Source organism: Phasianus colchicus, unplaced genomic scaffold (assembly GCF_987193195.1).
Source record: "Phasianus colchicus unplaced genomic scaffold, bPhaCol1.hap1.1 HAP1_SCAFFOLD_51, whole genome shotgun sequence".
In the NCBI taxonomy this organism is placed as follows: Eukaryota; Metazoa; Chordata; class Aves; order Galliformes; family Phasianidae; genus Phasianus; species Phasianus colchicus.
This window is the reverse complement of record NW_028325229.1, coordinates 298,501-324,917: the sequence shown is the minus strand read 5'-3', so window position 1 is coordinate 324,917 and position 26,417 is coordinate 298,501. Positions and strand designations below refer to the sequence as shown.

General features: G+C 46.5%; 1 protein-coding gene and 1 long non-coding RNA gene across 10 annotated transcripts; both read left to right on the top strand.

Moving 5' to 3' along the window:
* Positions 1 to 1,980: 1,980 nt before the first annotated feature.
* LOC149911926 (uncharacterized) lies at positions 1,981 to 23,428 on the top strand. 9 transcript variants are annotated; one of them, XR_016462713.1, is made up of 9 exons: positions 1,981 to 2,233; positions 2,334 to 2,916; positions 3,708 to 3,853; positions 4,358 to 5,570; positions 8,587 to 9,934; positions 10,007 to 10,098; positions 17,941 to 18,035; positions 18,607 to 20,664; positions 20,750 to 23,428. It is a non-coding gene; the product is annotated as an uncharacterized LOC149911926 (long non-coding RNA). The 9 variants fall into 9 exon arrangements; XR_016462712.1 differs by having other exon boundaries at positions 18,607 to 20,882; positions 21,179 to 23,428; XR_016462710.1 differs by having other exon boundaries at positions 18,607 to 21,301; positions 22,821 to 23,428.
* A 758-nt stretch (positions 23,429 to 24,186) lies between these two features.
* LOC149911925 (uncharacterized) lies at positions 24,187 to 26,394 on the top strand. Its single transcript, XM_090133017.1, has 2 exons — positions 24,187 to 24,579; positions 25,252 to 26,394. Exon 2 carries the CDS (start codon positions 25,257 to 25,259, stop codon positions 26,061 to 26,063), a length of 807 nt encoding a protein of 268 aa, XP_089989143.1. The 5' UTR covers positions 24,187 to 24,579; positions 25,252 to 25,256; the 3' UTR covers positions 26,064 to 26,394.
* The last annotated feature ends 23 nt before the right edge of the window (positions 26,395 to 26,417 follow it).

Here is a 26,417-nt window from a genome sequence, read left to right as displayed (position 1 = left end):
ATGATATCAGTGGCTCTTCGCTTGTCTATTGATGTCTAGGGACACCATCACAGACAGCCAATGGATTAGTCAAGCAGGATTTACCCTTGGTCCTCTGGATGCTCCAACAGGTCCATGTCTTTTCTGCACTAAGGACTCTACATCTGGACACGATCCCTAGATATGGGATTATGTAGAATATGGTCTCAGATAAGGGAAACCACTTTACTTCAAGTCCTACAAGAGCTAATGAGAACTTTAGAAATCAAGTGGGAGTTCCATACTTGCTGGCACCCTCCTTCTTCAGGGAAAGTAGAATGAATCAATCAGATGCTGACAAAGCACTTGTCAAAATGCATTTTAGAGACCAAATGACCATGGACAAAGCGTTTACCTTTAGCCCTTCTCAGAATACGAACCGCTCCCAGAAAAGACTTAGGAGTATCACCATATAACATGCTGTTTGGGTTGCCATACTTGAGAGGGAGGGGTGAGATGCTCACTCTCAAGACCAAGGATAAGTTTCTTAAGAACTCTTGGAAATCTGGCCCTCGTATCTCCATGGAGAAGTACAAAACATACCGAAAAACAACAGGTTGGTAATGGACCTCATTGGAAATGTATCATAGCAACAGCATCGGGGAGATTGCAAGCCTGAGATGCTCAACCAGTGAGCGAGTGCCAGGAGAGCATTACCTGCGTTCAGTTTAGAGTATAGAACGGAATGAATTTCGCTGACTGGTGCACAGTTTCTCCCTTGCTAATGGGGCATATGAGCCCAGTATTGCAATAACAAATAAACTTTGCTGCTATCATTAAGTTTCTTGCCTAACCCGAAATTTTTGAGTATTTCTCACATGGTCTTGTTCAATATGTTTGTCAGCTCCCTTGCTGAGGGGGATAGTGTCCACCCGTAGTAAGTACACTGATGAGACAAAGCGGGTGAAGTGGTTGGCACGCCAAAAGGCTGTGCTGCTAGACCTGGACAGGCTGGAGAGCTGGGTAGTATCAAACCAGATGAGCTGTAACGAAAGCAAGTGGTGAGTCTTGCACCTGGGAAGGAATATCCACAAGTATCAGTACAGGCTGGGATATGACATGCTGGAGAGGAGCTCTGCAGAGAAGAATCTGGGTGTCCTGGTGGATGACAGGTTGGCCATGAGTCAGCAGTGTGCCTTGGCAGCCAAGAAGGCCAATGGAATCCTGGGGTGCATTAAAAAGAGCAAGGGAGCTGATCCTCCCCTTTTGCTCCTCTCTGGTCAGGCCTCACCTGGAGTACTGCATCCAGTTGTGGGTTCCCTGATACAAAAATGACAGGGTTCTCCTTGAGAGAGTCGAGCAGAAGGCCACGAAGGTGATAAAGGGCCTGGAGCATCTCCCCAATGTGGAAAGGCTGAGTGACCTGGGTCTGTTCAGCCTTGAGGAAAGAAGACTAAAAGGGGATCTGGATTAATGCTTATTATATTAAGTGTGGGAGTCAAAAGGACGTGGCCAACCACTTTTTAGAGGTCTCTGGGGACAGAAGAAGGGGATATGGCCATAAACTGGAACACAAGAAGTTCCGCACCAAAACGAAAGGAACTTCTTCACAGTAAGGATGATGGAGCACTGGAGCAGGGAGGCTGTAGATTTTCCTTCTCTGGAGATATTTCGCCTGGATGCCCACCTGTGCAGCCTGTGGTAGGGAACCCATTTTGCAGGGGGGGTTGGACTCAGTGATCTCTGGAGCTCCCTTGCAACCCCAGTTTTGTGATTCTGTGATTTTATTCATTGCTTCTTGCAGCAATGCAGCGTTTCAGAAGAGAGAAAAGCACGGCGGGCGTAAACTGGGTTTCTGTGGTTGGTAAAGCTGTGCTGAGAACTGGGCTGACTACTGCACCTGGAAATGTGTGCAAAGTCTGCAGACACAGAAGAATTACTTTTCCTTGCAGGTTGAGCTTGTCTAAGGTAGGTGATTGCTAGGTGAGCTTGTGCTTTAAAGCATCAAGTTGTATAAATAAGGAAACTTTAAAAGCAAGTTTGCCAGTTCTTTTTTACCTAGGTGATTTTTTGCAAGGAGAGATTTGAAATGCTGCTTGCTAATGGAAGATGGAGAGAGGAGAATCAAGTCAAAGGCATGCTGTGCATAGCCACCACGTAGCATCTGCGCCGCTCTCCCCCTGCACAAAGGAGGAGCAGCTCAGCAAGCTTGGCCTGGGCCATGGAAGGGAGCATACAAACATCTGGACCAACCCCAACGGAGCGGGTTCTGCAGGTTGGTTGTCTTCTGCTGTTTGTCTCCCATCCTGTTGCTCAGGGGTAGATGTGTTCTTGATCAGTGCTAATAGGAAACTTTCATGACATTTTTGTTTCAGCTGTCCCAATGCTTTGATCCCTTGCTGCTGGGATGGGGCGTTTGCAGAATGACAATGTCCAGTCAGATTCTGGGGATGAGTCTACGCACCGGGGTATGTCTGGCAGGACTGAGGCTTGGGGACCAGGCCAGGTCCTATGAATTTGAGATCTGAGTTCAAGCCTGTGGGCATCGTCCAGGAGTTGGGGAAGAGTACGAGGCAAGGAAAGTTGGGTAAGAGGATGAGGCTTCGGACCAGGAACCTCTTCCATCGGTATTAAATCTTGTTGTTCTCTTTTTGGATTAGGAATCCATGTGGGTCTTTTTATGAAGAATAGCCTCGTTGTGCAGCTTATGAATTAATTCATTCACACCTGTTAGCTGGTTTTCTTTCCTACATGAAGCTGCAATTGAAATGGACACTTTGTGATCTGATCCCCTCTGGCATGCTCAGATCAGCCAAGTTGGCAAGGTCTGGCACAGGCTCATAGGCGAGGCCACAGCAGCTCTTCCGTTGTGACACAGAGCAGGGACATAGAAGTGGAAGAAGGCCCCACAGCTGTACAGGGGAAATTCCACACAATCATCAACTTTCCATCTGAAAGGTAAAGAGGACTTTGTTTTCCAGCAACCATCATCATTGTTTGGGTGGGTTGTGTTGTTGTTTTTTTTTCCCCCATTATTTCTTGCGCCAAAACATGCGGAAACTAAATTAAAGTAATGGTGCCTGAAGTGAATTGTTGCAGTGAATCTCCGCTCCCTTTGGACTCTGAGATTCAACTAACATATTCGGTTTAGCCACACGAGGCTGCCATTCCTTCCTTGCTGGGCACGCAGTCACGAGATGTATAAAGCCATGCTGACGTCTACCCTGGCCTGAGCTGGCTCTACCTTGAAACGTTGGGGTTTTCCAGCTGTCGGGGCCACATGCCTGAAACCAGTTCCGGTTCTCCTCTAAGCAGAGCTGTTGGTCAGACCTGCTGGCACTAGAAACTAAACTTGGCGGTGAGATGGGGCCGACGAGGTGTTGATGTCAGAGTCAGAGGTGCTTTTGAATTTCCTTTATGGCTGCACGGTTCCTCAGAAAGCAGTTACGCCTGCTGGCTCCAGAAGAGCCATCCCTTAGATGCTGTCCTGTACAGCCGCGGAGCCTTTGCTCACGTGCTCTGCATCTTGCTTGACACAGTTTAGGGGAATTTAGCCAGCAAGACTTCAGGGCTGAGCTATAGGAGCGGAACCATCCTCAACTGCTTGAAAGAGAGCGAGTTTCTAAGTTGTGCTTCAGCAGAAACCAGGCGGTGCCAGGAACAAGCAACTGTTGGCAAGAGCTCAGTGCAGCTCTTCCCTCACCCCGCACCACGCACGACTCACACCAGTCACTGTTTTCTCTCTCCAGACAACGTCCACCCAGCAAGACGAAGGAATCACCAGCTGGCAGTTGGCGTTCCTGCTTCAGCCTGCGGAAACCATCCTCTGTGGCCAAACGCCGACTGCAGCGCAGTCCCAGGGAGCCCTCAGAGACAGAAGTCGTGGTGCTGGCAGGTAAGGGTGCGAATCCAGCTTTCAAAGCCTTGCTTTTCAGCAACATAGAATTCATGCAATACAAGTGGACTTGTACCTCCTTCTAGCATTCAAGCCCGTGCCTAACCACAACTTCGGTTAACTCCTGTCTTTCCCAAATGAGTCTCTTGTTAAGTCAAGATCTGGACCTGCACAAGGATTGCTGTCAAGACAGTGGCACTGTTGCTGGAAGCCTATTTGCTTCTTTCCGCCATCACTACCTAACCAAATGTCAACGACCGCTTTCATAATTCAGCCTGTCAGTGTCTCGGTTTTGTTTCCCTAGGGGGGACGAGGAGACCACGGGATTCTTTGCTCAGCTGACAGCGCAGACTTAATTAACAGCTATTGCTAACTCCATTCTTTGTTGTTGTTGTTTAGAGCTGGCCAGGGAGCATCTAGCATGCTGCTTAAAGCTACCTGACAGACAACACCAAGACATTGGACAGTGAAAGTTTGACACTAACCCTTGTGTATCCTTCCTAGGTGAATCGAGCCCTTGTCTACCCAGAAGAGCCAGGGCAAGCAGCGATGATGCGCTGTGTGCTTCCATCAATGGAGAGCTCTTAGGAAGCACAAACTGCTGCTGTTCAGATGACAGCCTTCCACATAACAACAGCGATGGAGAGAAGGAGCTCATCTGAGTTCATGCCCTCATTTTTCCCGGCTCTGCTGAAGATGCTGACCTGAGCCTGCCAGACACCAGCCTGGTCACCAGCCTGGACTGTGACCCAGTGCCTTTGCAGAGCAGCCCAGCCCAAGCACAGTCCGAGTGCCCCAGCAGCAGCACCTCCATGCAGGAGCAGGTCAGCATCGCTGAGGAGAAGCCGAGCCTCTTGGAGGGGGACTTAGAATCACGCCTCCAGCTCCAGGCACCAGGCAGCAGCACTGAGAGCTCTGAGCCACTCTCTCTGTGACAAGAGAGGATGAGTCCCATCTTTACCCTGGACCTCTCATGCCCTCCTGTCTTTTACATAATAATAAAAGCACGCTCGTGCTCAATCAACGCCTTGACTGCCTTCCGAGTCTTCATTCACAGAGACTGGGACGAATGCAACGAAGAGCAAGGCACTCCAGCTTGCAACGCGATGGCTGTGGGGTGCGCGCAGCAGAGCTTTGGGTTTGTTCCCGTTCTGTCTGGCTTTGGGACGTCTGCAGCGAGAGCTCAGCTACCATCTGGTATGGTAGCAAATGATGTTTAGCATCCTGGATGCTGCTCGTGATAATCCCGAGCTTCCTGGCTGTGGCTTTGTGATGCTTTTCAGGGCTTTTTGATGCATTTCGAAGCCTCGGCTGCTCCCTAACGCCTCTCTCCTCCTGCCGTGTCCATTCCTGGCTCCCGACCTAGGAGCTGGCCGTGCAGACCTGTCGTCATCACGCTGCGGCAGGAGGAGCTCACCTTGAGCAGCATCTCCCTTGCCCCGCCCCCTGCCTCTGATTGGGCAGCGGCGGCGCCGCCCCGCCCCCGGGGTCTCCTTGGTCCGCGGTAGCTCCGCCGGCTGCCGTTGGCCGAGCCGCCGTGCGCGGGAGCGAGCGTTGGGAGCCGGCTGTCGGAGGCGCGGCTCTCCTCGCAGAGCGCCGCTCCTGCCGCCTGGGCCGCCCCGCAGGAGAGCGCGGAGGCAGCCGGAGATGTCCGGGCAGCACCGAGAGGGAAGCCGCGGCGCGACGGGAGCGAGTGCTGAGGACAGCTGTGCCGGAGGTGTGCGGGAGAACGGTCCCGGGACGGGGAGGGGGGCCGTGCGGGGCTCCAGGAAGCTGCAGGGAGGCGACGGGGGGGGCTCTAGCGAGATCCGAGGCTGTAGGCGGCTGCGAGGGGGTGTGGGGGTTCTGGGGAGCTGGATGATCGTTGTGGTCCTTTTCTGCCCCCCTGCCGTTCTGTGGTTCTGGTAAATGCTGTGGAAAGTGAAAGTGGTGTTTCTGCATTGGATATTGAAAGGGGCAGTTGATCTAAAGAATGAAGCTGTAGCATGTCCTTAGAAATAGCTGATGTGAAAAGTAAGATTACCATATACGTATTAGTGACATATTTTAGAGACATAGTTACCGAATTACGTGACAAATTCTTTCTCCCAAAGCTGCAACAGACTTCAAATGTTCTAAACAATGTGGGTATAGTATTCTGACCTGGGAAACGTACTGTAACGTTGTTCATTAGGCCAGCAGAAGTGAAGTCCATTGAACAGACTCTCAAGGAGTCGGGGCCTTTACACAAAGCAGAACTGTCCCACTCTGTGGGAACGTTAGGATGCCGTAGGCAGGCTCCAAGATACTGCCCTCTGTCCTCTTTCCAAGCTTATCTCTAAGCAAGGACAGACGGATGACCTGAACAATGACCCAGTGTAAACGGCACAAATGCTAGGGGGTAATGAAGCAGTTAAGAGGTTATGTTTATGTTGTAAAGTAGACATCCAAAACTTACGACCAGATGTTTGTTAAGAAAGCAGTTGTTAGAAGGCAATTGATCAACTAAGATATTTGTGGTTGGGTGGTAAGGATTTGTGCTTTCTTGGTATTCGTACAATTAGTGAAGTGTCGCGAAAGAGTGTGAACCTGCAGTACTCAGCCAGTGAGGAGCCGGGGAGAAAGAGATAAGGGTCGGGCAGTAGGGGATAAAAGACGTAACACTGTTTTCTCTGCGCTCTCCTGCTTGCAGGAGGCCCGCCGTTGCAGTTGGGAATAAAGATAGATATAACGATCAGAGATACTGTCCTGGAAAATTATTTGGCTATTTCCAACAATGCTTATAAATATCTTAGAGAAAGCCTATTGCATACTTGTCCAAGGTACTAGACCCTGTATCTCGAGGTTGGCCTGAATGTGTCCAGGTGGTAGCAGCAAGTGCCCTATTGGTAGAAGAGAGTATGTGTGTACACTTTGGGGGTGTAAGGAGTAAATTGTTGGGACTTTGATAGTATGTGTTTGTCCCCCCCAAAGAGATTGCTCCTCATTTTGAGGCATGATCATTAACAAAAAAAAAAAAAAAAAAAAAAAAAGCAAATTAAAAAAAAAAAAAAGGAATGAGGGCAGGAATCCACTCCTTGACCTCTTAGAAAAGCACGGTGCCAAATTCTCCCCCACGGAGATGAATTGGGCACAGAATAATTGGCCCAACTTAGAGGGAGTTGTGGATCATATAGATTCCCTCCACAAGCAAACTCGTATGGTGGAGGAAAAGGGAAAATCAATCACTTGTGCAGTTTCAGGAGCTGCTCTTACTGCTGCCGTAGAGATCCACAATGAACAGCACACGGCAGAAACCCAAATTATTCAGTCCTTGCAGGAATTGGTTACAAAGACAAATCAGAAAACCTGGTGATCCTTCTCTGCCTTCCGATAGAAACTGGGCATGCATATGAAGAGACTGAAAGTGGGTATTCTGATGTTCATATCGAGGAGGTCTCCCTATTCTGCTACAGAACTAGCCAAATAAAGGAATGTTTTTGGTTACACACCTAGGAAATCAGTATGTGTGGAAAGTGCCACTAACAGCGGGAGATGAGATCCTGTTGATTGAAAAGGAATCAGAGGGTTACTGGGGACCACCACTGGCAACCACTGTGCCCCGTGGTCCCTTACTCAAAGAGCTGATTATTGGGATGATTACTCCCCAGGACAACTAGTGTTGATTGATTTGCCCCACCCTGGTCCTGTCCCTTTAACCCTCAGGGAGACTCTTAACAAATACATCTGAAAGGCTCAAGATGATCAGGAGGAAATGTACAAAATTAGCTATCTGGATTTCACCTACCTTCTAACTTTGGTTCACTTGGGACCAGGAAGTTTTATGTTTGTTTTGTTTTCTTTTCCAGTTATGCTTCCTCTAACCTTGGTTCCTTTGGAACCGGGAAGTTCTCTCTTGTTTTCCAAATGCTAATGAATGCTGATCCTATTTCTGTGCCTCACATGTTCCCTTCTCGCTCTGTTCCTTTCTCTGGGATCCCCATGGTATCATTAGTCACTGTTTTGGACAGGAATCTTCTTCAGATTAATTTTTGTAATTGCTTATGATGACCTTACCACAGTCACTGGCTGCTCATGGAGCCATGCCCATATTGGCCGTACTGGGCATATGGGACTGAATTCTAATTCTAACAGAGGCTTAACCCTTTCAACCATGGTTAAACACAGTGATTAAATGCATTCAGGAAATGAATAGGGCCAGGATAGCACTGGCCGATTGCCCCCAACTCCGGAGAGATGCAGGATAAAGAATAAAACTAGGGTGTCAGATTAACAAGTGATCTTGTGCATTGCTACACCCCTGCAGTTTTCCCTATCAGCACTGGGAACAAATCAGCAGTTATTATGTAGTGTATTATCTCAGTGGGAAAGAACTAATATAAAAAGTCCACCAGTTAATTGTAGATGCACTTGCCATAATTCAAATAATGTCTCCCTAGCTCTAAGTTGTGGAAGGTAAAAGAAATGCTTTACCCACTGAATTTTGAAAGGTGATTTGGGACAATGCATACAAATTTCAAAGAGAATTTTAATCTTGGTGACATCTAGTTAATTTTACTTGTGATCCTCTCACTAACTATGCCACAGCTTTTGTCCTAACAATATGCAATGCTTTGGTACATATCATATACCTAATAATTGTGCTGGGACTGAATCACAATGGGGTTGGGTTTTTTTTCCTGCAAAGAAGAAAGAATCCCAAATGCTTGTGGAGAAAGAAGATTCAGGGATTTCCTTTTCTTTCTCGCTAGCAGATCTTGACGCTCTCCTGTTCCTGCCTGTGGGCTGCTTGTCATGCCAGAGTCCTGCAGTCTCCAGAAGCTACCCCACATGGTACCAAAAGAGATCATGGACCTGGATTCAGGCATTCCTCATTCTCCCACTGCATGAGCTCTCATGGAGCAGCATGCTCCTCAAAAGTGGTCATGGTCATTTTGTGCAATTACACAGTGTTTGTGTACTTATGTAGGAATGGAATGTTGTTTCTGCATTAGAACTAATAACGTGAGTATTTTATGTCGTTGTTTCTGCTCCCATCTTGTGTTGTTTGTCAGTACTAATAGCTCTTCTGTCTCTCCCAAATAGCATGGGTTTGTTCTTTTCTTTTTGGGTTCAGTATCATTTCTTGCCATTATGGAGTGTTTCTCTTCCTTTCCTTTGTTTTCCATGCTGTTAATTGACGCCTCATTGGAGCTACAATGACCCAAACACAGACTACTATGCACTGACCAAGTGAGATGCAAAAAGAAGAGGTAGGCTCCAAAACAGGCTTCGGGTGAGTGCTGTGTATGACTTGTGGTTTCTAGAATGACACCTAAGTCTTACTAACCCGTGTTGTTTAGTATCTCGTGTGGAGGTTTCTTTTCTCCTTCCAGGACTGGAGACTCCAGATGCTATTGCCCTTCCTGATCTCTTTGGGTTGCAGTGTTAGACATGCCCACATGCTTGGAAAGGGGTGATTCCTTCATCCTTATTAGAAAATCTTGTCTTGTGTTCAACAGGTGGCATTGGAGAACTGTGGCCCTCTGAGCCGTGCGAGGACGGTACTGAGGCTCTTGGTGGTTACAGCAGGAAACCAGAGCCATAGATGGGTGCCAAGATGCACTCCTTATTTTGTCCGACAAGCTATGTTGACCCCTGAGGCCACTCCCATGCTTGTAGAGGTCCTATATTCATGGCATTGGTTGTCCCTCGTGCTCACTTTGTGTTCACCAGATGTTCTTATTTTACACCATCTTCCCCACCATATACTTACAAGCAAGTGTTCCTCTTGGTCTCCATATCTCGCTCTGGCCAGGCAGATGCGGTGTGCCAACAAAACAAAGCATGCAGACCCTGAGAAGAAAAAAAAACAGGAGAGAAGCTGTCCTGGGTGAGACAGGAGAAGTGTCCCTTGAAGGGATGCTCCACTGGCACTGCCTCTCACATCCGCCGCCTGCACGTTCCTTCTCTCTCTTGTCTTCTAGGGCTCACAAAGTTCAAATGTACCCTGATGGAGTTCAACTCTAGCTTGACCAACACTCACCACGTCCACAGTAGCTGGCTTAGGCTCCCAATTACCAATGGGATGTCTGCGGCTTCTGTCACTCCTACCAAACACAGGTTTGTTCTTTTCTTTTTGGGTTCAATATCATTTCTTGCCATTATGCAATGTTTCTTGTTTCTCTTTCCTAGTGTTTCATGTTGTCAATCTGTGCCTCATTGGAGCTACAGCGACCCAAATGCTGACTGCTCTGCTTTGACCAAGTGAGATGCAAAAAGAAGAGGTAGGCTCCAAAACAGGCTTCCAGTGAGGGCCATGTATGACTTGGGGTTTCTAGAGTTAACTTCTTCTTTTTCAGTTCCCTTTCCAGTTCTCTTTTGTTTCTTTTTTTTTATTTCCCCCCCTTTTTCTAATTTATTTTCATTTTCTAATTCACTTTCTAATTGTAATGCTTTCCTTTTCTCCGATTCCTTTTCCAGTTCCTTTTATTTTTTTCATTGCTGTTTCTGAATAATTTTCTAATCTGTTTTTTCCCTTTCTTTTCCTTTTTACCTTTTTCTTTTTTCTCCTTTTCATTTTCTAATTCTTTTACATCCTTTTCTACTTCCTTTTATTTTTCTTTCTAATTTATTTTAAAAGTCTTTTTCCAATTCTTTTTTGTTTTGAATTCTTTTTCTACTCCTCTAATTCTTTCTTTTGCTAATTCTGTTTCCAATTCTGTTTCCGTTTCCAATTGTTTCTTTCTCTTTTTCTTCATTATGTTCCTTTTCTTTGTCATATTCCTTTCCATATTTTTTTCTTCATCATATTACAATTCCCATTCCAATTCTCATTCAATTTCTTTTTCCTTTACCAATTATTTTTCCATTCCTTTTTCTAAATCTCTCTTTTTCTCTTTCTAAATCTGTTTTTTCTTTCCTGTTTCTAATCTATTTTGTTTTTCTATTTTTTTTCTAATTCTTTTCCTATTTCTTTTTCCTGTTGCAAGTCTTTTTCCTTTTTCTATTTCCTTTTTTTTCTTTTTTGAATCCCAGTTCTTTTTCTAATTGTAGTTCTTGTGTTCTCTTTTTCTGGATAATTTTCCATTTTTTTTTTTTCCTATTTCTTTGTCTAATTCTAATTATTTGTCTAATTTTTTTTTTAATTTTCATTTTTTTTCATTGTTTTTCCAATTCCTTTTCGTTTCCTTTTTCCACTTCTCATTCTAACTTTAATTCTTCGTTTTCTTTTTATAATACTTTCTGTTTTTTCTAATACTTGTTTCATTTTCTTTTTTCCTTTTCTAATGATTTCTCTAATTCTTTTTCTAATTCTTATTCTACTCTTGTTTTTTTCTTTTTCTAATTCTTTTTCCAAGTCTTTTTTTCTTTTTTTCTATTTCGTTTTTTTTTCTAACTCCAACTCTTTTTCTAATTGTAGTTCTTTTTCTTTTCCCCATTCCAAATCTTTTCCCCAATCCACATCCTTTTCATTTTTTCTATTTCAGTTTTTTTCTTTTACATTTTCTAATTCTTTTCTGATTCTTCTTTTTAATTCGTTTTCGATTTTTTTCTGTCCTTTTTCTGAATCAGTTTCTTTTCTTTTTCTGATTCTAAATCTTTTTCTACTTCTCATTGTAATTCTTGATACTTTTCTATTTTTTTTCTTTATATTTTTCCTTTTTCTAATTCATTTTATTTTTTCTCAATCTTTTTCTAATTATTTTTGTTTCCAGGTTTTTCTTTTTGCATTTTTAGTTTTTGCAGTTTTTTCCTTTTCCAATTATCATTCTAATTCTTTTTCTTTATCCATTGGTTTTTCTTTTTCTAATTCCTTTTCTTTTCATATTCTTTCTCTTGCTCTAGTGCTTTTGTTTCCTTTCTCTTCTTTTTCATTTTCCAATTCTTTTTTCAGTTTTGATTCCATTTCCAGTTCTGTTTCCAATTCTTCATCTATTTTGTTTTCCACTTATTTTCTCAGTTCATTTTGTCCAATTCCTTTTCTTTTCATTTTCTTTTCCATATTCTTGTTTTTCTAATTCTATTTTTTCTAATTCTTTTCTTTTTTCTTACTCTTTTATTTTTCATGTTCTATTTTTATCTTTTTCTAGACTTTTTCTCACTCATTTTCTAATGGTTTTTTATTTTTTCACTCTTTTTTCATTTTCTAATTCTAGTTCTTTTTCCAATTCTTTTTCTAATATTTTTTTCTAATTTTTTCTCATTTCCCAATTCTTTTTCCAGTTTTTTCTTTTTCCAATTCTAATCCTAATTCTTCTTCATTTTTCTTTTTCTAATTATTTTTCTCTTTCGTTTTCTAATTCTAATTATTTTCTTTTTCTGTTTCTAATTCTAATAATTTTTATAATTAGAATTCATTCTTTCCCCTTTTCTTGTTTTTTTTTTCTATTTCTTACTCTAATTCTTTTTCATTCTTTTACTTTTTATCTTTTTCTAATTCTTAATTGTTATCCTTTTCTAATGCTTTTTTCCCTAATTAGTTTTCTTTTCCTTTTTCTTTTTGTAATTCTAATTCCAGTTCTTTTTTTCCTAATTCCAGTTCTTTTTCCACAGCCTTTCCCAATTCTTCTTCTAGTTTATTTCCAATTCGTTTTCTATTTATTTTCCTAATTCCAATTATTTTGTCTTTTTCCTATTCCCGTTCTAATTTAATTCTTCTTTTTTCTTTTTCTAATAATTTTTCTTTTTATAATTCTAATTATTTCATTTTCTATTTCCTCTTATTATTCTTTTTCTATTTCTTTTTCTACATCTTTCTTTTACTCTTTCCTTTTCCCTTTTTTCTTTTTTTTTCCCCCTATTTTCTTTTTTTTGTTGTTTCATTTTCGTCTTTTGTGAACCTGAAGTACTCAGGCAATGAGAAACCAGGGGAGGAGAAGGTAAGAGTCAGGTAATAGGGCATGAACAATGTCCTACTGATTCAGATTTCATTATTTGTGAAGAAAATACTACCAGTCTACAAGGGACTTATCCAGTTGGGTTGCATTGCCAGAATTCCAAACCCAAATAAACCAAAGGATGCCCAATTTTGTGGGTTTTCACTTGGTGTACTTGTATTGTCTGTGCGGATTCATGGTATTTTTGTACAGGTTTGTGGGTCTTCACTGGGCTTTGCAGAAGTCCGCCCTGGTTCACTGAAGACTTTTCAGGATCACTGGTCTTCACTGAGGTTCCATGAAGTTCACGTGGTTTTGTAAAATTTTGCATGGCTTCACTTCTGTTCACACTAGTTCACATATCTTCACTTTGGTTCAGTCAAGTCTGCACAATTTTGCTGGTCTTTGCTGCCTTAAAATTTTACTTCTTTTCTTAGTCCCTGACAGTTTGCAGGTGGAATCTCAATTTCTGAGTCATCTAGTGCTGCTGCCACTTCCCCCACCTTTCCAGGGTATGTGCCTGCAATTAAAATATCTACACACGGATACAATTTCACATTCTAAGGCAGTGAAACTTTCTGTCAAAGTTCAGTGAGGTGGCTTGAACAACAGTGGGAGTCTGCTGAAGGTATATCGTATCCCCTCCTGTGTAAAAGCAGAGTTTCTTTATCCTCTTCCTGCAAGGAAACTGTAAAGAACATGTTTTTTACATTGAAAACTGCCATCCAAATAGGCTCCAAAGCCTATTTCACCTCATACTCCAGCCCCAAACCATCAGTATTTCAGACCAAACTCCAGGTTCAAGTCCTTGCTAATTCACCCCAAATTGAGCTCCCAAAACCTCATTATTTCATCCCAAGTATCAGCCCCAAATCCTTACTATTTTCCCCCAAACTCTACTCCCAAGCCCTACCTATTTCACCCCAAACATCAGCCCCCAACACCCCCTGATGTCACCCCCCAAGGATGCTCCAGAATAACTCCCCCAGCGTTATTCCTTAATATCATCCCCCTATCATCCCAACGTCACCCACCAGCATCAACCCAACAGTGTCACCCCCCAACATCACCACAGTATCAACCCTCAGTGTCACTCCAACATTGTCATACCCCAACGCTCTCACCCCAGCATCAGTCATTCATGTTAAATCCCAGTGGTACTCCAACATCACCCCAATGGTGTCACCCCAGTGCTACTTGCTGATGTCAACCCTATTGATATCCCAACATCACTTCACCACAACCACAGTGTCACTTCCTCCAGTGTCGCTCTCTGAAATGTTAGATAATTCCATTAAGTGGGAAGCAGAATCTCCCTAAGCAAGTGTGCTATTACTATCTGACCCTTGAGAGATGGCAAGCCACCGAAGAGGAGAGAGAAGGAACATGCCAGAGGTAGATTCGATTGGCAGCACCAACACAGCATCCCCCACTTCAAAGTGCACTTCCGTGCTTTCTCCCGCTTTCATTCTCCCCAGGGTCTGTAGGGTTTGTTCTACTTGCATGCTGTACTCATGCGGTCAGCGTGTGATACAGAGCCCAAGTGGAACATCAACTTGCAAAACAAGTCTTTGCAAGAACAAGACCAAATACCAAGGACAGCTCTCTCCACAAAACATTTGCAGCCACAGCCACAAATATCAACTCTGTTAAAACTGCCAAAATACCTTATTCAATTCCAGGATCATTCTTCAGTCAGGGGCCTTTAGATCCCCAACAGTATCACCACCCAGCATTCACTCCCTGATGTCACTCCCTCCAGAAAAGCCCCAACATCACCCTTGTCACTAGAATGACACACCAGAATCATTCTCCAGTATCCCCAATGTCAGCCCCCAGTAATACTACAACATCACCCCAGTGTCACCCCCCTGTTGAACCCCCCCAGCAATAACCCAACCTCATCCCCCCAACATTACTCCCTAATATCACCCCACTGTCACAGCAGTGCCACCCCAGTGTCATTCCTTGTATCACCCCAACAATGTTCCCCCAGCATCACCCCCTGATGTCACCCCCAGTCATACTCATTACCTCTCAGTGTCACTCCCCAAAATAAACCCAGTGTCACCCCAACAATTTCACCCCAGTAATGTCTCCCCCAATGTCACACTTAACATCACCCCAGTGTCACCCCCACGTTCCCCCCAAAACATCACTCCTTGATGTTAAACCCTAGTAATACCCCAACATCAACCCACAACTTCATTCCCCGACATCAACCCAACATCACTTCCTCCAGTGATAACCCAACATCGCCCCCAGTGTCACCCCCTAATATCACCCCTGTATCACCCCAATTTCACTCCAGTGTCACCCCCCAGCTTCACTTCCTGATGTCAATCCCAGCCACACCCCACCAGGACTCCCCAGAGTCATTTCCAAACATCACCGCAGCGTCACTCCCTGTTGAAACCCCCTTAAGATAGGGATAGCCCAATATCCTTCCTAGTAACATCACCCCAACAATATCATTCCTTGATGTTACCCCAAGCGATAGCCCAACGTCACCACCCAATGTCTCTTCCTTGTCACCCCAACGTCATTTCCTGATTCCTCCCTCAGTGATACCCCAACATCACTTCCCTTCCAGCATCACCTCAATAATATCACCCCCCCAACAACATCACTCCTTCATCTCATCCCCCAGAGAAACTCCAACATCACCCTACAGCATCACTGCACAACCTCGACCCAGTTTCACCCCAGTATCACACCAGTGTGCCCCCATCAGTGTCACCCCAACAATGTAACCCCAATATCACTCCCTGATGTTACCCCCTAGTGAAACTCCAGCAGCATCCTAGTCTTATCTCAGTGTAACCTCCCAGCTTCACTCCAACAATGCTACTCAAAAAAAAACCCCAACATCACCCCCACCAGTAATTACCGCCTGTAATACTGCAATGTGGTGGAAAATGCAACAACAATAGCATTAATAGGTTGCAATAAGTGAGGACTTGCTCAAACACAGCAGCTGTGAACACAAAAACAAGGAACAAAATCTGCTTAACTTTAGAAGATCTCAAGCAAGCAGGGACCTCTAGCAAAAGCCTCTCATTCCCACTGCCAACACTTAAATAAGGCCTGGGAGGAGGGTGGAGCCAGGATCCACCCCTTCCATCACTCAGGTGCGTTTCATGAACCTGAGCTCCTCTGGTTTGTCCCTTCTCAATCATTGTTTCAAGCCACAACTTAGGGTTTCCACTACATTCCCCCCAACAATATCACTCCAACATCACTCCCTGATGTCCCCCCCTGTGATAGTCCAACATCACCCCCCAGCATCACCCCCCCACATCATCCCAGCCCAATGTCAGCCCTATGTCACCCCAGTGTCACCCGCAGAGTCACCAATTTTAGAAAGTCAGGCAATTTTACCAATTGCCTTTGAGGACAGACTTGAATCAAAATATGTGTGCCATTGTTGCTCATCCACTGATAACACTCCCCTTGCCGGACAGGCAGATCCAATCGCCTGCTTGTTATTTGTCTTTTTTTTTTTGCTTCAGGCCTTATAGGAACTGTTAGGTTACAGTCAGAAGCAGTGATTGAGCACGTGGTGAGGGGTGTAGCCAGCCCTGTGAGCACAGGTGGAAGCAATTCACCTATGGGAGCGGATAGGGCTGACCTTGGCTCCACCCCCTCCCTGACCACATTTAAGGGCTGGGAACAGTAAGGGCAGCATCCCTACCTGGGGGTTGCCTCCTTGGGAGTGAGTGCAGACCTTTGGAAAATGGTGATTGTTGGCTCTTGCTGCTTGTTGTTGTTACGTTGGCTCTTGCTGCTTGTTGTTGTTACGTTGGCTCTTGCTGCTTGTTGTTGTTACGTTGGCTCTTGCTGCTTGTTGTTGTTACGTTGGCTCTTGCTGCTTGTTGTTGTTACGTTGGCTCTTGCTGCTTGTTGTTGTTACGTTGGCTCTTGCTGCTTGTTGTTGTTACGTTGGCTCTTGCTGCTTGTTGTTGTTACGTTGGCTCTTGCTGCTTGTTGTTGTTACGTTGGCTCTTGCTGCTTGTTGTTGTTACGTTGGCTCTTGCTGCTTGTTGTTGTTACGTTGGCTCTTGCTGCTTGTTGTTGTTACGTTGGCTCTTGCTGCTTGTTGTTGTTACGTTGGCTCTTGCTGCTTGTTGTTGTTACGTTGGCTCTTGCTGCTTGTTGTTGTTACGTTGGCTCTTGCTGCTTGTTGTTGTTACGTTGGCTCTTGCTGCTTGTTGTTGTTACGTTGGCTCTTGCTGCTTGTTGTTGTTACGTTGGCTCTTGCTGCTTGTTGTTGTTACGTTGGCTCTTGCTGCTTGTTGTTGTTACGTTGGCTCTTGCTGCTTGTTGTTGTTACGTTGGCTCTTGCTGCTTGTTGTTGTTACGTTGGCTCTTGCTGCTTGTTGTTGTTACGTTGGCTCTTGCTGCTTGTTGTTGTTACGTTGGCTCTTGCTGCTTGTTGTTGTTACGTTGGCTCTTGCTGCTTGTTGTTGTTACGTTGGCTCTTGCTTCAATCTTTCCCTTTTTTGGGGTTCCTGACCACTTTCAAGGGCTGGAGACCATAAGGGCAGTACTTCTCTATGGAGACTTCTTCCTTTGGGGTGTGGGGTGAGTGTGTTTGGAATGGGGTAATTGGTTCCTTCTTTATTGCTAGATTGTAATCTCCCTTTCTGGGGGGCTCCTGATCACATTTAAAGTCTGGCATCAGAATGAGCAGCTACTGTACCTGGAGAATGTTTCCTTTAGAGCATAGAGTGAACCCTTAGAACAGAATGATTCATTCTTTATTTCAGGGTTGCAATCTCTCCTTTTTTGGTAGATCTTGACCCCACTTAAGGGCTGTAGCAGCCTTAAAGGTGGTATCTGTCTTCAGAGACTGCCTCCTTGGGAGTATGGGGCGAGGTCTGGTCCTTGAGAAAGGGTGAGTGATTCCTTCTTATTTTAGGGCTGTGATTTTTCCTGTTTTTGGGGCATCCTGACCACATTTAAGTGCTGGCACCTGTAAGGGCAGCGTTTATCTCTGTAGGCTGTCTCCTGTGGAGCATGGGCAAGTGTTGGTCCTTGGGAAGGGGGTAAGTGGTTTCTTTATTTCAGGGCTGTAATCTCTCTCTCTCTCTCTTTTTTTTTTTTTTTTTTTTTTTTAAGTATCCTGACCACATTTAAGGGGTGGAAGCCACAAGGGCAGCATCTCTACCTGGAGACTGCTTCCTTGGCAGTGTGGGCTGAGTGTTCATCCTTGGAATGGGATAACTTTTATTCTTTTTTTTATTTCAGGGCTGTGATATCCCCTTCTGGGGTATCCTGACTACATTTAAGGGCTGGTGGCCATAGATGCAGCATCCTGGTGGCAGCTTCCCTTGGAGAGTGGGGTGAGTATTTGGAACGGGGCATGTAATTCTTTATTTCAGGGCTGTGAGCTCCACCTTTTTGGGGGGATTCCAAACTGGATTAGAGCAGCTGTATTTGCATGTTTGTCATCATGATGCCCTTTTTTCTTCTCTAAGGGAGATGAAGGTGTTATCTCCCTTTCTCTGATATGGTGATTGAAGGACTAACATGTTTCTTTTTTTCATTGCTCCCTCATTTCTGGAATGCTTCTATCAGCCTCAGGATAATGCTGGTTAGCTGACTGAGCATTGCTGTTGTGGGAATGCCCAGAGCTAACATCCTTTTCCATAAAGAGGTTCTTCATTCTCCAGGTCTTCTAAGCAAATCTTTGAGCTCGTTATCTTCTGGTTCCACCTCTGTTCACCATTTCATGGTTCTTACAGCATGATCTCCAACCTGGGGCTCCAAACATGGTTTGTGTGCACCTCCATCATCCCATTTCATGACTGTAGTTAAGAGTGTCATGCACTGTTCGAAACCTACAGAGTTGTTTAAGGGCATTCTGTGCGCCCTTACATGTAATAAATCAGCTGATCTCTTTTTTTTTTTTAGCTTGATGGGGTTTAGGGATTGCTGGAGTTTGTCTCATCAGGGGTGTAAGCACTCTGAGATCTACTGGGCAGGTAACAGAGCATTCCAAGCCCCGTGTTTGTGCACTAGCTTGTATGCAGGCAGGTTTCTGATAGCTGTGGGAAGCTCACTTAGGGATCAAATGGGTTGCAGGTGGCTCACTTTTCTCCATGGGGTCTATTCTCCCAGCCTGCTGCGCTACACGGCTGATGATAGAGTGAGGTGCTTCGACCAGGACATGAAGAACACTCCCAGAACATAGTGGCCATCTGCTTCATCCTCACTGAGCGTAATATGGTCTGCACCACTTGAGCATAGTGGTAACAAGTATTCTGTTCCTATTTTGTCTAGTTCTCTCCCATATCTCCCTTACAAATTTGTCAATGGTAATGGATCCCAAGGCATTGTTCTCAGAGCACATCGTGACTGATCACCTTGGGATCCTACAGTCCTTTCTGTTTGAACAGCAGATCTGACTTCATCTTTATAGAAGGCCAAGGATTATCCTCTTCTGGACCAATGTACTCAGCATCACCCCAGATATCTTCATCCTAATTGTCTGGAGATCCTATTAGTTTCCTAATCTCTATGACACCCAAACCCCCATCCCTCTTCCTTCCATCCCCTGTCCCCCATTCAATAGCTCTACAGCTCTGGTTCCCAACAGTGTGATGAAGTGAGGTCCCTGGTCTGCTGAATACTGGGACTGGTCCAGAGAGGCTCTGTGACGCATGCAGATTATCCCAGCTGGAGTACTTGGTACCATCTGTAATGATCTAGTCCAACTGCCACACAATAAACAGGAACATTCACAGCTAGATCAGGTTGCCCAGAGCCTGTCCCAGCCTCACCTTGGAAGGGACAGGGCATCCATCATGTGTCTGGGTAACCTGTTCCACTGTGTCACCACCCTCACAAGATTTTCTTGATATCTAACTTAAATTTTTTCTCATTCTTCCCTTTAGGTATTGAAAGGCTGTTACCAGGTCACCTCAGAGCCTTCAATTCTCCAGGCTGAACAGCCCCAATTTTCTCTCTTTATAGGAAAGGCATTCCACCCCTCAGTTCATATTTGTGGCCATTCTCTGGATGTACTCCAACAGCTCTATGCCTGTGTCCTACACTGCAGCCATCCAAATCCAGACACAGCACTCCAGGTGAGGCCTCACCAGCGTAGAGCAGAGGGGCAGGATCATCTCCCTTCACCTACTGACAACGCATCTTTGGATGGAACCCAGCATACAGTTGGCTTTCTGGGCTGGGAAGGTACATTGCTGAATGCCCACTACTCAGCCTGTTGAGGTCCCTCTGGATGGTGTCCTGTCCCTCTGGTGTGTCACTGCACCCCACAGCTTGGTGTCATTAGGGTGCACTTGACCCTCACTGTCAATGTCACTGATGAAGAGGCAATCCTGGATGTTTATACAAACTTGGCAAAGAACCCCTTGAGAGCAGCCCTGCAGAGAAGGACTTGTGGATCCCAGTGGATAAGAAGCTGGATGTGAGCTAGCAGTGTGCACTTGCATCCTGGAAAGACAACTATATCCTGGGCTGCATTAAAAGAAGAACGGCCAGCAGAGAGAGGGAGGTTGTTTGTATTTTTTTTTTCCTCCTCTACTCGGCTCTCGTGAGGCACCATCTGCTTAACTGCGTCCGGGCCTGGAGCCCCCAGCACAGGAAGGACTTGGAACTCTCAGAGCGGGTCCAGAGGAGGGCACTAAGATGATCAGAGGCCTGGAGCACCTCTCCTATTAGGAAAGGTTGAGGGAACTGGGCTTGTTTAGACTGGAGAAGAGAAGGCTCTGGAGAGACCTCATTGTGGCCTTCCAGTACTTGAGGGAGTGGATAAACAGGAGGGGAAACAGCTGTTTATGAGGGTGGATCATGATAGGACAAGGGGGAGTGGTTTTAAACTAAGACAGGAGAAGGTTAGGTTGGATATTAGGAGGAAGTTTTTCACTCAGGGTGGTGATGCACTGGAACATGTGCTTTAGAGTCACTTCCAGGAGGATCTGTTCTGCGATCATTCACAGCACAGAGGTGAGACTGACATGTTGGTAGTTCCTAGGGTCATCCTTTTTATCCGTAATAACAGGTGTGCTGTTGCCTTTTTTCTACTCACCAGGGATTTCACCTGACTGCCACAACTTCTCAAATACCATTGAGAATGGCTTGTTGACTGCATCAGCGAATACCCTCGTGACTCTGGGATGCATCTCATTGGGACCCATAGACTCCTGGATGTTCAGGTTCCTCAGGTGATCCCAAACCCTATCTTGACTCACAGTGTGGGGCAGGGAGGTTGTTGGTGGGGGTGGCATTGCTTTCTCAATCTCCACCTGCACAGCCAAAGGTGAGGGCTGGGTATAATGAGCAGTTATCAGAGAAGATGGAAGCAAAAGTGTTGTTGGGTATTTGAGCCTTTTCCTTGTGCGTTGTTCTCAGCTACAGTGCTGCTGGTGAGCAGCATCATGCACAGAATGCAGCCCCCCAATGTATGCAGGGTAGTGCTTTCATTACTGTGCAGCATTACTGGGAGCTGTGGTTCTCCCAGGTGCTGTAACGACTGCATGGAGTGATGTGTGGATCTTCATGAGAAGAGCTAGGAATGGAAAGCTGGATTTCCGGGAATGCCCCAGAATCCCACTTTGCTGACTGGTAATTGTCTGCCCAGCAGGTAAGGGCAGTGTACGCACACCAATGTTTACCCATTATGTAGCGTGGCACAACGTAGCACTCCCAGAGCTCTTTATTGCATTTTAGGGTACCCCAAAGGCTGCCTGTCCTTCCCACATTCTATTTGTCTCTGGCCTTTCACTGCAGTGTTCTCCTTCTCTTTACCCTAGACATTCTCTACTGCATTTTCTTGCTCTCTTGTTTTGGTGTTCTGTGCCCCATTGTCTTGGCCATTGTACTTGGCTTTCTTTGCTGCATTCTCTTCAGTGTTTGGTTTTGGTGTTTCTTGCCATGTTCTCTTGGCCTCGTGTTTTGGCATTTCTTGCCATGTTATCTTGGCTGTTGTCCTCAGCATTTCCTGCCATCTCACAGCCATTGCCTGGGCGTTCCCTGTGACATCCTCCTCAGTGTCCTGTTTTGGCATTCCCTGTGGCATTCTCCTTGGCCTCCTGTTTTGGCCTACCCAGCCACCTTTTCTTGGCCTTGTGCATGGGCTTTTTTTGCCATGTTCTCTCTGGCCACTTGTTCTGGCGTTCCCTGCTACATCCTCTTGGCTTCCTGTTTTGGCACTTCCTGCCATGTTCTCTTAGCCCTTGCCTAGGCATTTACTGCTGTGTTCTCTTAGCCTTCTGTTTTGGTATTTCTTGCCATGTTCTCTTGCCCGTTGTCCTCGGCATTTCCTGCCATCTCATAGCCCTTGCCCGGGCGTTCCCTGTGATGTCCTCCTGGGCGCCCTGTTTTGGCATTCCCTTCCCTGTGGCATTCTCCTTGGCCTCCTGTTTTGGCCTACCCAGCCACCTTCTCTTGACCTTCTGTATTGGCTTTCTTTGCCATGTTCTCTTTGGCCGCTTGTTCTGGCGTTCCCTGCCACGTCCTCTCGGCCTCCTGTTTTGGCATTTCTTGCCATGTTCTCTTAGCTCTTGCATAGGCATTTCTTGCCATGTTCTCTTGGCCTTCTGTTTTGGTGTTTCTTGCTGTGTTCTCTTGCCCTTTGCTGTTGGCCTTCCCTGCTGCACTCTCATTGCCCTCACCATAGCTTTTTGTTGTCTATTTTCCTTGTTTTTGCCCTTCCCTTAGCCTTAGCTGTTTGCTTTGCCTTTACCTTGGATTTCCCTTTGCTTGTCCTGGGAGTTTGGCTCGCCTTTGCCTTTGGCTCTCTGGGATTGGCTGGGAGGCAGTGTTAATTGTAATCTTGACCTGAACCCCTAGCTTACTGAGAGCTCTAACGATAATTACATTTACCTGCAATGTGTCTGTCACCCTAACCCTTAGCCTGATGTAAAAAATGTCTCTAACCCGAAATGCAGCAATAAAAATAACACCCCTTCTTTTCTGTCAAAGTAACCTTCATCCTAATTGTAGTGCAGAAAAGAAGTCATAGTTAGTTTAACAATTCAAGCCAACAAATAGCATTAATTATATCCCTAATGCTCCTTTGTGACATCATTAGAGCAGTGTGCACAGGGTGCAGCCCCCACATATGTGGAGCAGTGCCTTAATTACTGTATTGTGTCCAACAGGTGGCAGCGGAGAGCTGTGGCACTCCTGAGCGCCATAACAACTGCACAGAGCGATCTGTGGCTCTTCATGAGAACAGCCAGGAACAGAAATCTACATTTCCTGTGATGCCCCGGAAGCCAACTTTGCTGACGGTAATAATCTGCCCAAGAGGTAAGGGCAATGTTTACCCATTACTTAGTAAGACACAAGGTAGAGTACCTGGAGTTCATTTCTGCATTTCAGCGTGCCTTACAGGCTGTCTGTTGTCTTCTTTCTGCGTTCCCCTTGCCTCTCCTCTTTGCCTGATTATTTCTTGCAGCATTCTCTTTGGTCTCTGTTTTGGTGTCTGTGGTGGCGTTCTTTTGGGCCCTGCCCTCCGTTTTGGCGTTCCCTGCATTTTTCTCTTGGGCCTTGCCCTCCGTTTTGGCGTTCCTGGCGGTGTTTTCTTGGGCCTTGCCCTTCGTTTTGGCGTTCCTGGCGGTGTTTTCTTGGGCCTTGCCCTTCGTTTTGGCGTTCCTGGCGGTGTTTTCTTGGGCCTTGCCCTCCGTTTTGGTGTTCTATGTAATGGTCTCATCAGTCTTGTGCTGTTTTGGCATTCCCTGACGCGGCCTTCTCTTTGGGCCCGGCCCCTGACGCGGCCTTCTCTTTGGGCCCGGCCCCTGACGCGGCCTTCTCTTTGGGCCCGGCCCCTGACGCGGCCTTCTCTTTGGGCCCGGCCCCTGACGCGGCCTTCTCTTTGGGCCCGGCCCCTGACGCGGCCTTCTCTTTGGGCCCGGCCCCTGACGCGGCCTTCTCTTTGGGCCCGGCCCCTGACGCGGCCTTCTCTTTGGGCCCGGCCCCTGACGCGGCCTTCTCTTTGGGCCCGGCCCCTGACGCGGCCTTCTCTTTGGGCCCGGCCCCTGACGCGGCCTTCTCTTTGGGCCCGGCCCCTGACGCGGCCTTCTCTTTGGGCCCGGCCCCTGACGCGGCCTTCTCTTTGGGCCCGGCCCCTGACGCGGCCTTCTCTTTGGGCCCGGCCCCTGACGCGGCCTTCTCTTTGGGCCCGGCCCCTGACGCGGCCTTCTCTTTGGGCCCGGCCCCTGACGCGGCCTTCTCTTTGGGCCCGGCCCCTGACGCGGCCTTCTCTTTGGGCCCGGCCCCTGACGCGGCCTTCTCTTTGGGCCCGGCCCCTGACGCGGCCTTCTCTTTGGGCCCGGCCCCTGACGCGGCCTTCTCTTTGGGCCCGGCCCCTGACGCGGCCTTCTCTTTGGGCCCGGCCCCTGACGCGGCCTTCTCTTTGGGCCCGGCCCCTGACGCGGCCTTCTCTTTGGGCCCGGCCCCTGACGCGGCCTTCTCTTTGGGCCCGGCCCCTGACGCGGCCTTCTCTTTGGGCCCGGCCCCTGACGCGGCCTTCTCTTTGTTGTTTTCCATGACTTAGCCTTGCCTTTGATGTGTTCAGCCGTAGGCTGAAGAGCCTATCAGGAGCTCGGGCTTTGCAATGTGTATGAGCTTCATTAGCGCCAACATAAATGCACGCAACCTTCTGATTAAAGTTGAGACTTTCTGATCAATTCTGTGGTCGTGTGTTTGTCTCCCGCCGAGCTCCGCCAAATGGTGACCCTGACGTGATAACCCGTTGGATAGAACCAGACGAGCGGCGTAGGAAGTTCGGGTCCCTAAGCAGCGGGGATGGCAAAAGCACTCCAAGAAAGAAGAGGTGCCATGCCTCAGGACACTCTGTGAGACCTGACCGATACGGGCTGCCGGACCTTGCAAGGCTGCAACAGCGCTGAAACTTAGGTATGGAAAGACAAGCAGCTTATCAATTATTTACTCGCTTTTTAGAAAAGCACGGGATAAAAGGAATAGATCTTAATAAAGAGCTCCCTGGATTATTGGCCTATGGTCAGAGCTGGGGTTTGCTTGCTAACCCTTATTCAGTTCATGAGCTGAGTGAGTGGCGGAAGTTTGGAGATGTGTTGTGGGAGGCTATGATAGAGGACGATAAAGTGACAAGGAAACTGGGGAAATTATGGAAGGCAGTTCATAATGAATTGCTTCAGAGTCAGGGAGAGAAAAGGGCAGCTCAACAAGCTGTGGGGGCACACCAGCGAAATGAGGGTTACTGGAATTGGCCGCCAGCAGTTCCTCCTGCCGTAAGCACAATCGTTATCCCAGCTGAACGGGCTACGGGCTCAGAGCCTGTAAATGCTCCAGCCGCGGGCTCGGAGCCAATGACTATTCCAACTGCGCCACTTGTGGAACCATTAACCCCTTCAGCAACTGCCCTAGAAAAGCAAGGCGATGAGCCGGTCCCTGGGGCAGAAAGTGCCCTGGCGGAGGCAATCGCAAGAGAGCGCAGAGAGGCGTGGGCGAGCATAGCGAAAGCATGCATGGAGCAGGGGGATGGTGAAGGCGCGGCGGCGGTGCAGGAATTGGCGTGCCCTGTGACCTATACTCCTTTGGCTGCAGGAGGAATGCAGGCAACCATATCAGCATTAGATTGGAAATTATTGTCACAGCTGAGGGCTACAGTTAGCCAGTGTGGAGTCATGGGTGAGCCGGTGAAGCAAATGTTGGATTTTATCTGGGGTTCACAAATATTGCTACAAGCAGACATAAGGGGAGTAGCAAAGTTGATATTTACTCAGCATCAGTTATTGCTGTTTAATGCTCACTGGCATGATCTGTGCCAGCAGAGTGTGATGATTCAGAGGCAGCCAGGAGATCCGCTGCATGGGGTAACACTTGATGAACTATTAGGGCTGGGACCATACGTGAGGATGGAGACTCAAGCCCTCTTAGGTCCAGACAAATTGAGGGAATCTATGCGATTGGCTAGGCATGCCATGTCCAGAATTAAGGCACCAGGTGGACTCCCCTCATACATGGGAATCCAGCAAGGAAGGAGTGAGGATTTCGGGAGCTTTATTGTTAGGGTAGCGACAGCTATAGAGGCTGCAGGGGTACCTGAATACATGAAGGGAGCTATGTTAAAACAATGTGCATTACAAAATTGCAATTCTACAACTCGTGGAGTTTTAAACACATTGAGTAGTGGATGGACAATAGAAGAAGCACTACAGCGAATATCAAATATACCTAGTGGTCCACAAGCATTATTAGTGAAGGCAATCGCAGATCTGGGTGAGGGATTAAAAGCCCAGGCACAAGCTAGTCAGCCACAGGAATGGCAGCTCTTGCACCTTTGCGAGCGTCAGAAGTCCACACACACTGAGCAACAGATGACACTCCTGCATGAAACACTGGCAGCAAAGGACTAGTGATAGCACCGGAAAAGATCCAGCATACACCCCCCTGGAAATATCTCGGACTGATATTAAACAACACAATCGTCACGCCATGCTTACTTAACAAACTGACCACTACTGTCTTGCTTGCACAAAAGGAAAAAGGGGAAATGGTTGTGCGTACTCCCATTGCAGCTCACGGAACCCACAAAAAGAACGGTGTCAGGATGTGAAATGATGAGAAAGACTGAAACCAGGCTTGAAACGACCATGAACTCATAGTGATTGGGATTATGTGCTTCTTATTATTTGGTTTTGCTTTGTAACTTGTTGTATTGCAAATAGCAGAGTAGTAACCTTTGTTGTGTGGTTTTTATTTTTATTTTT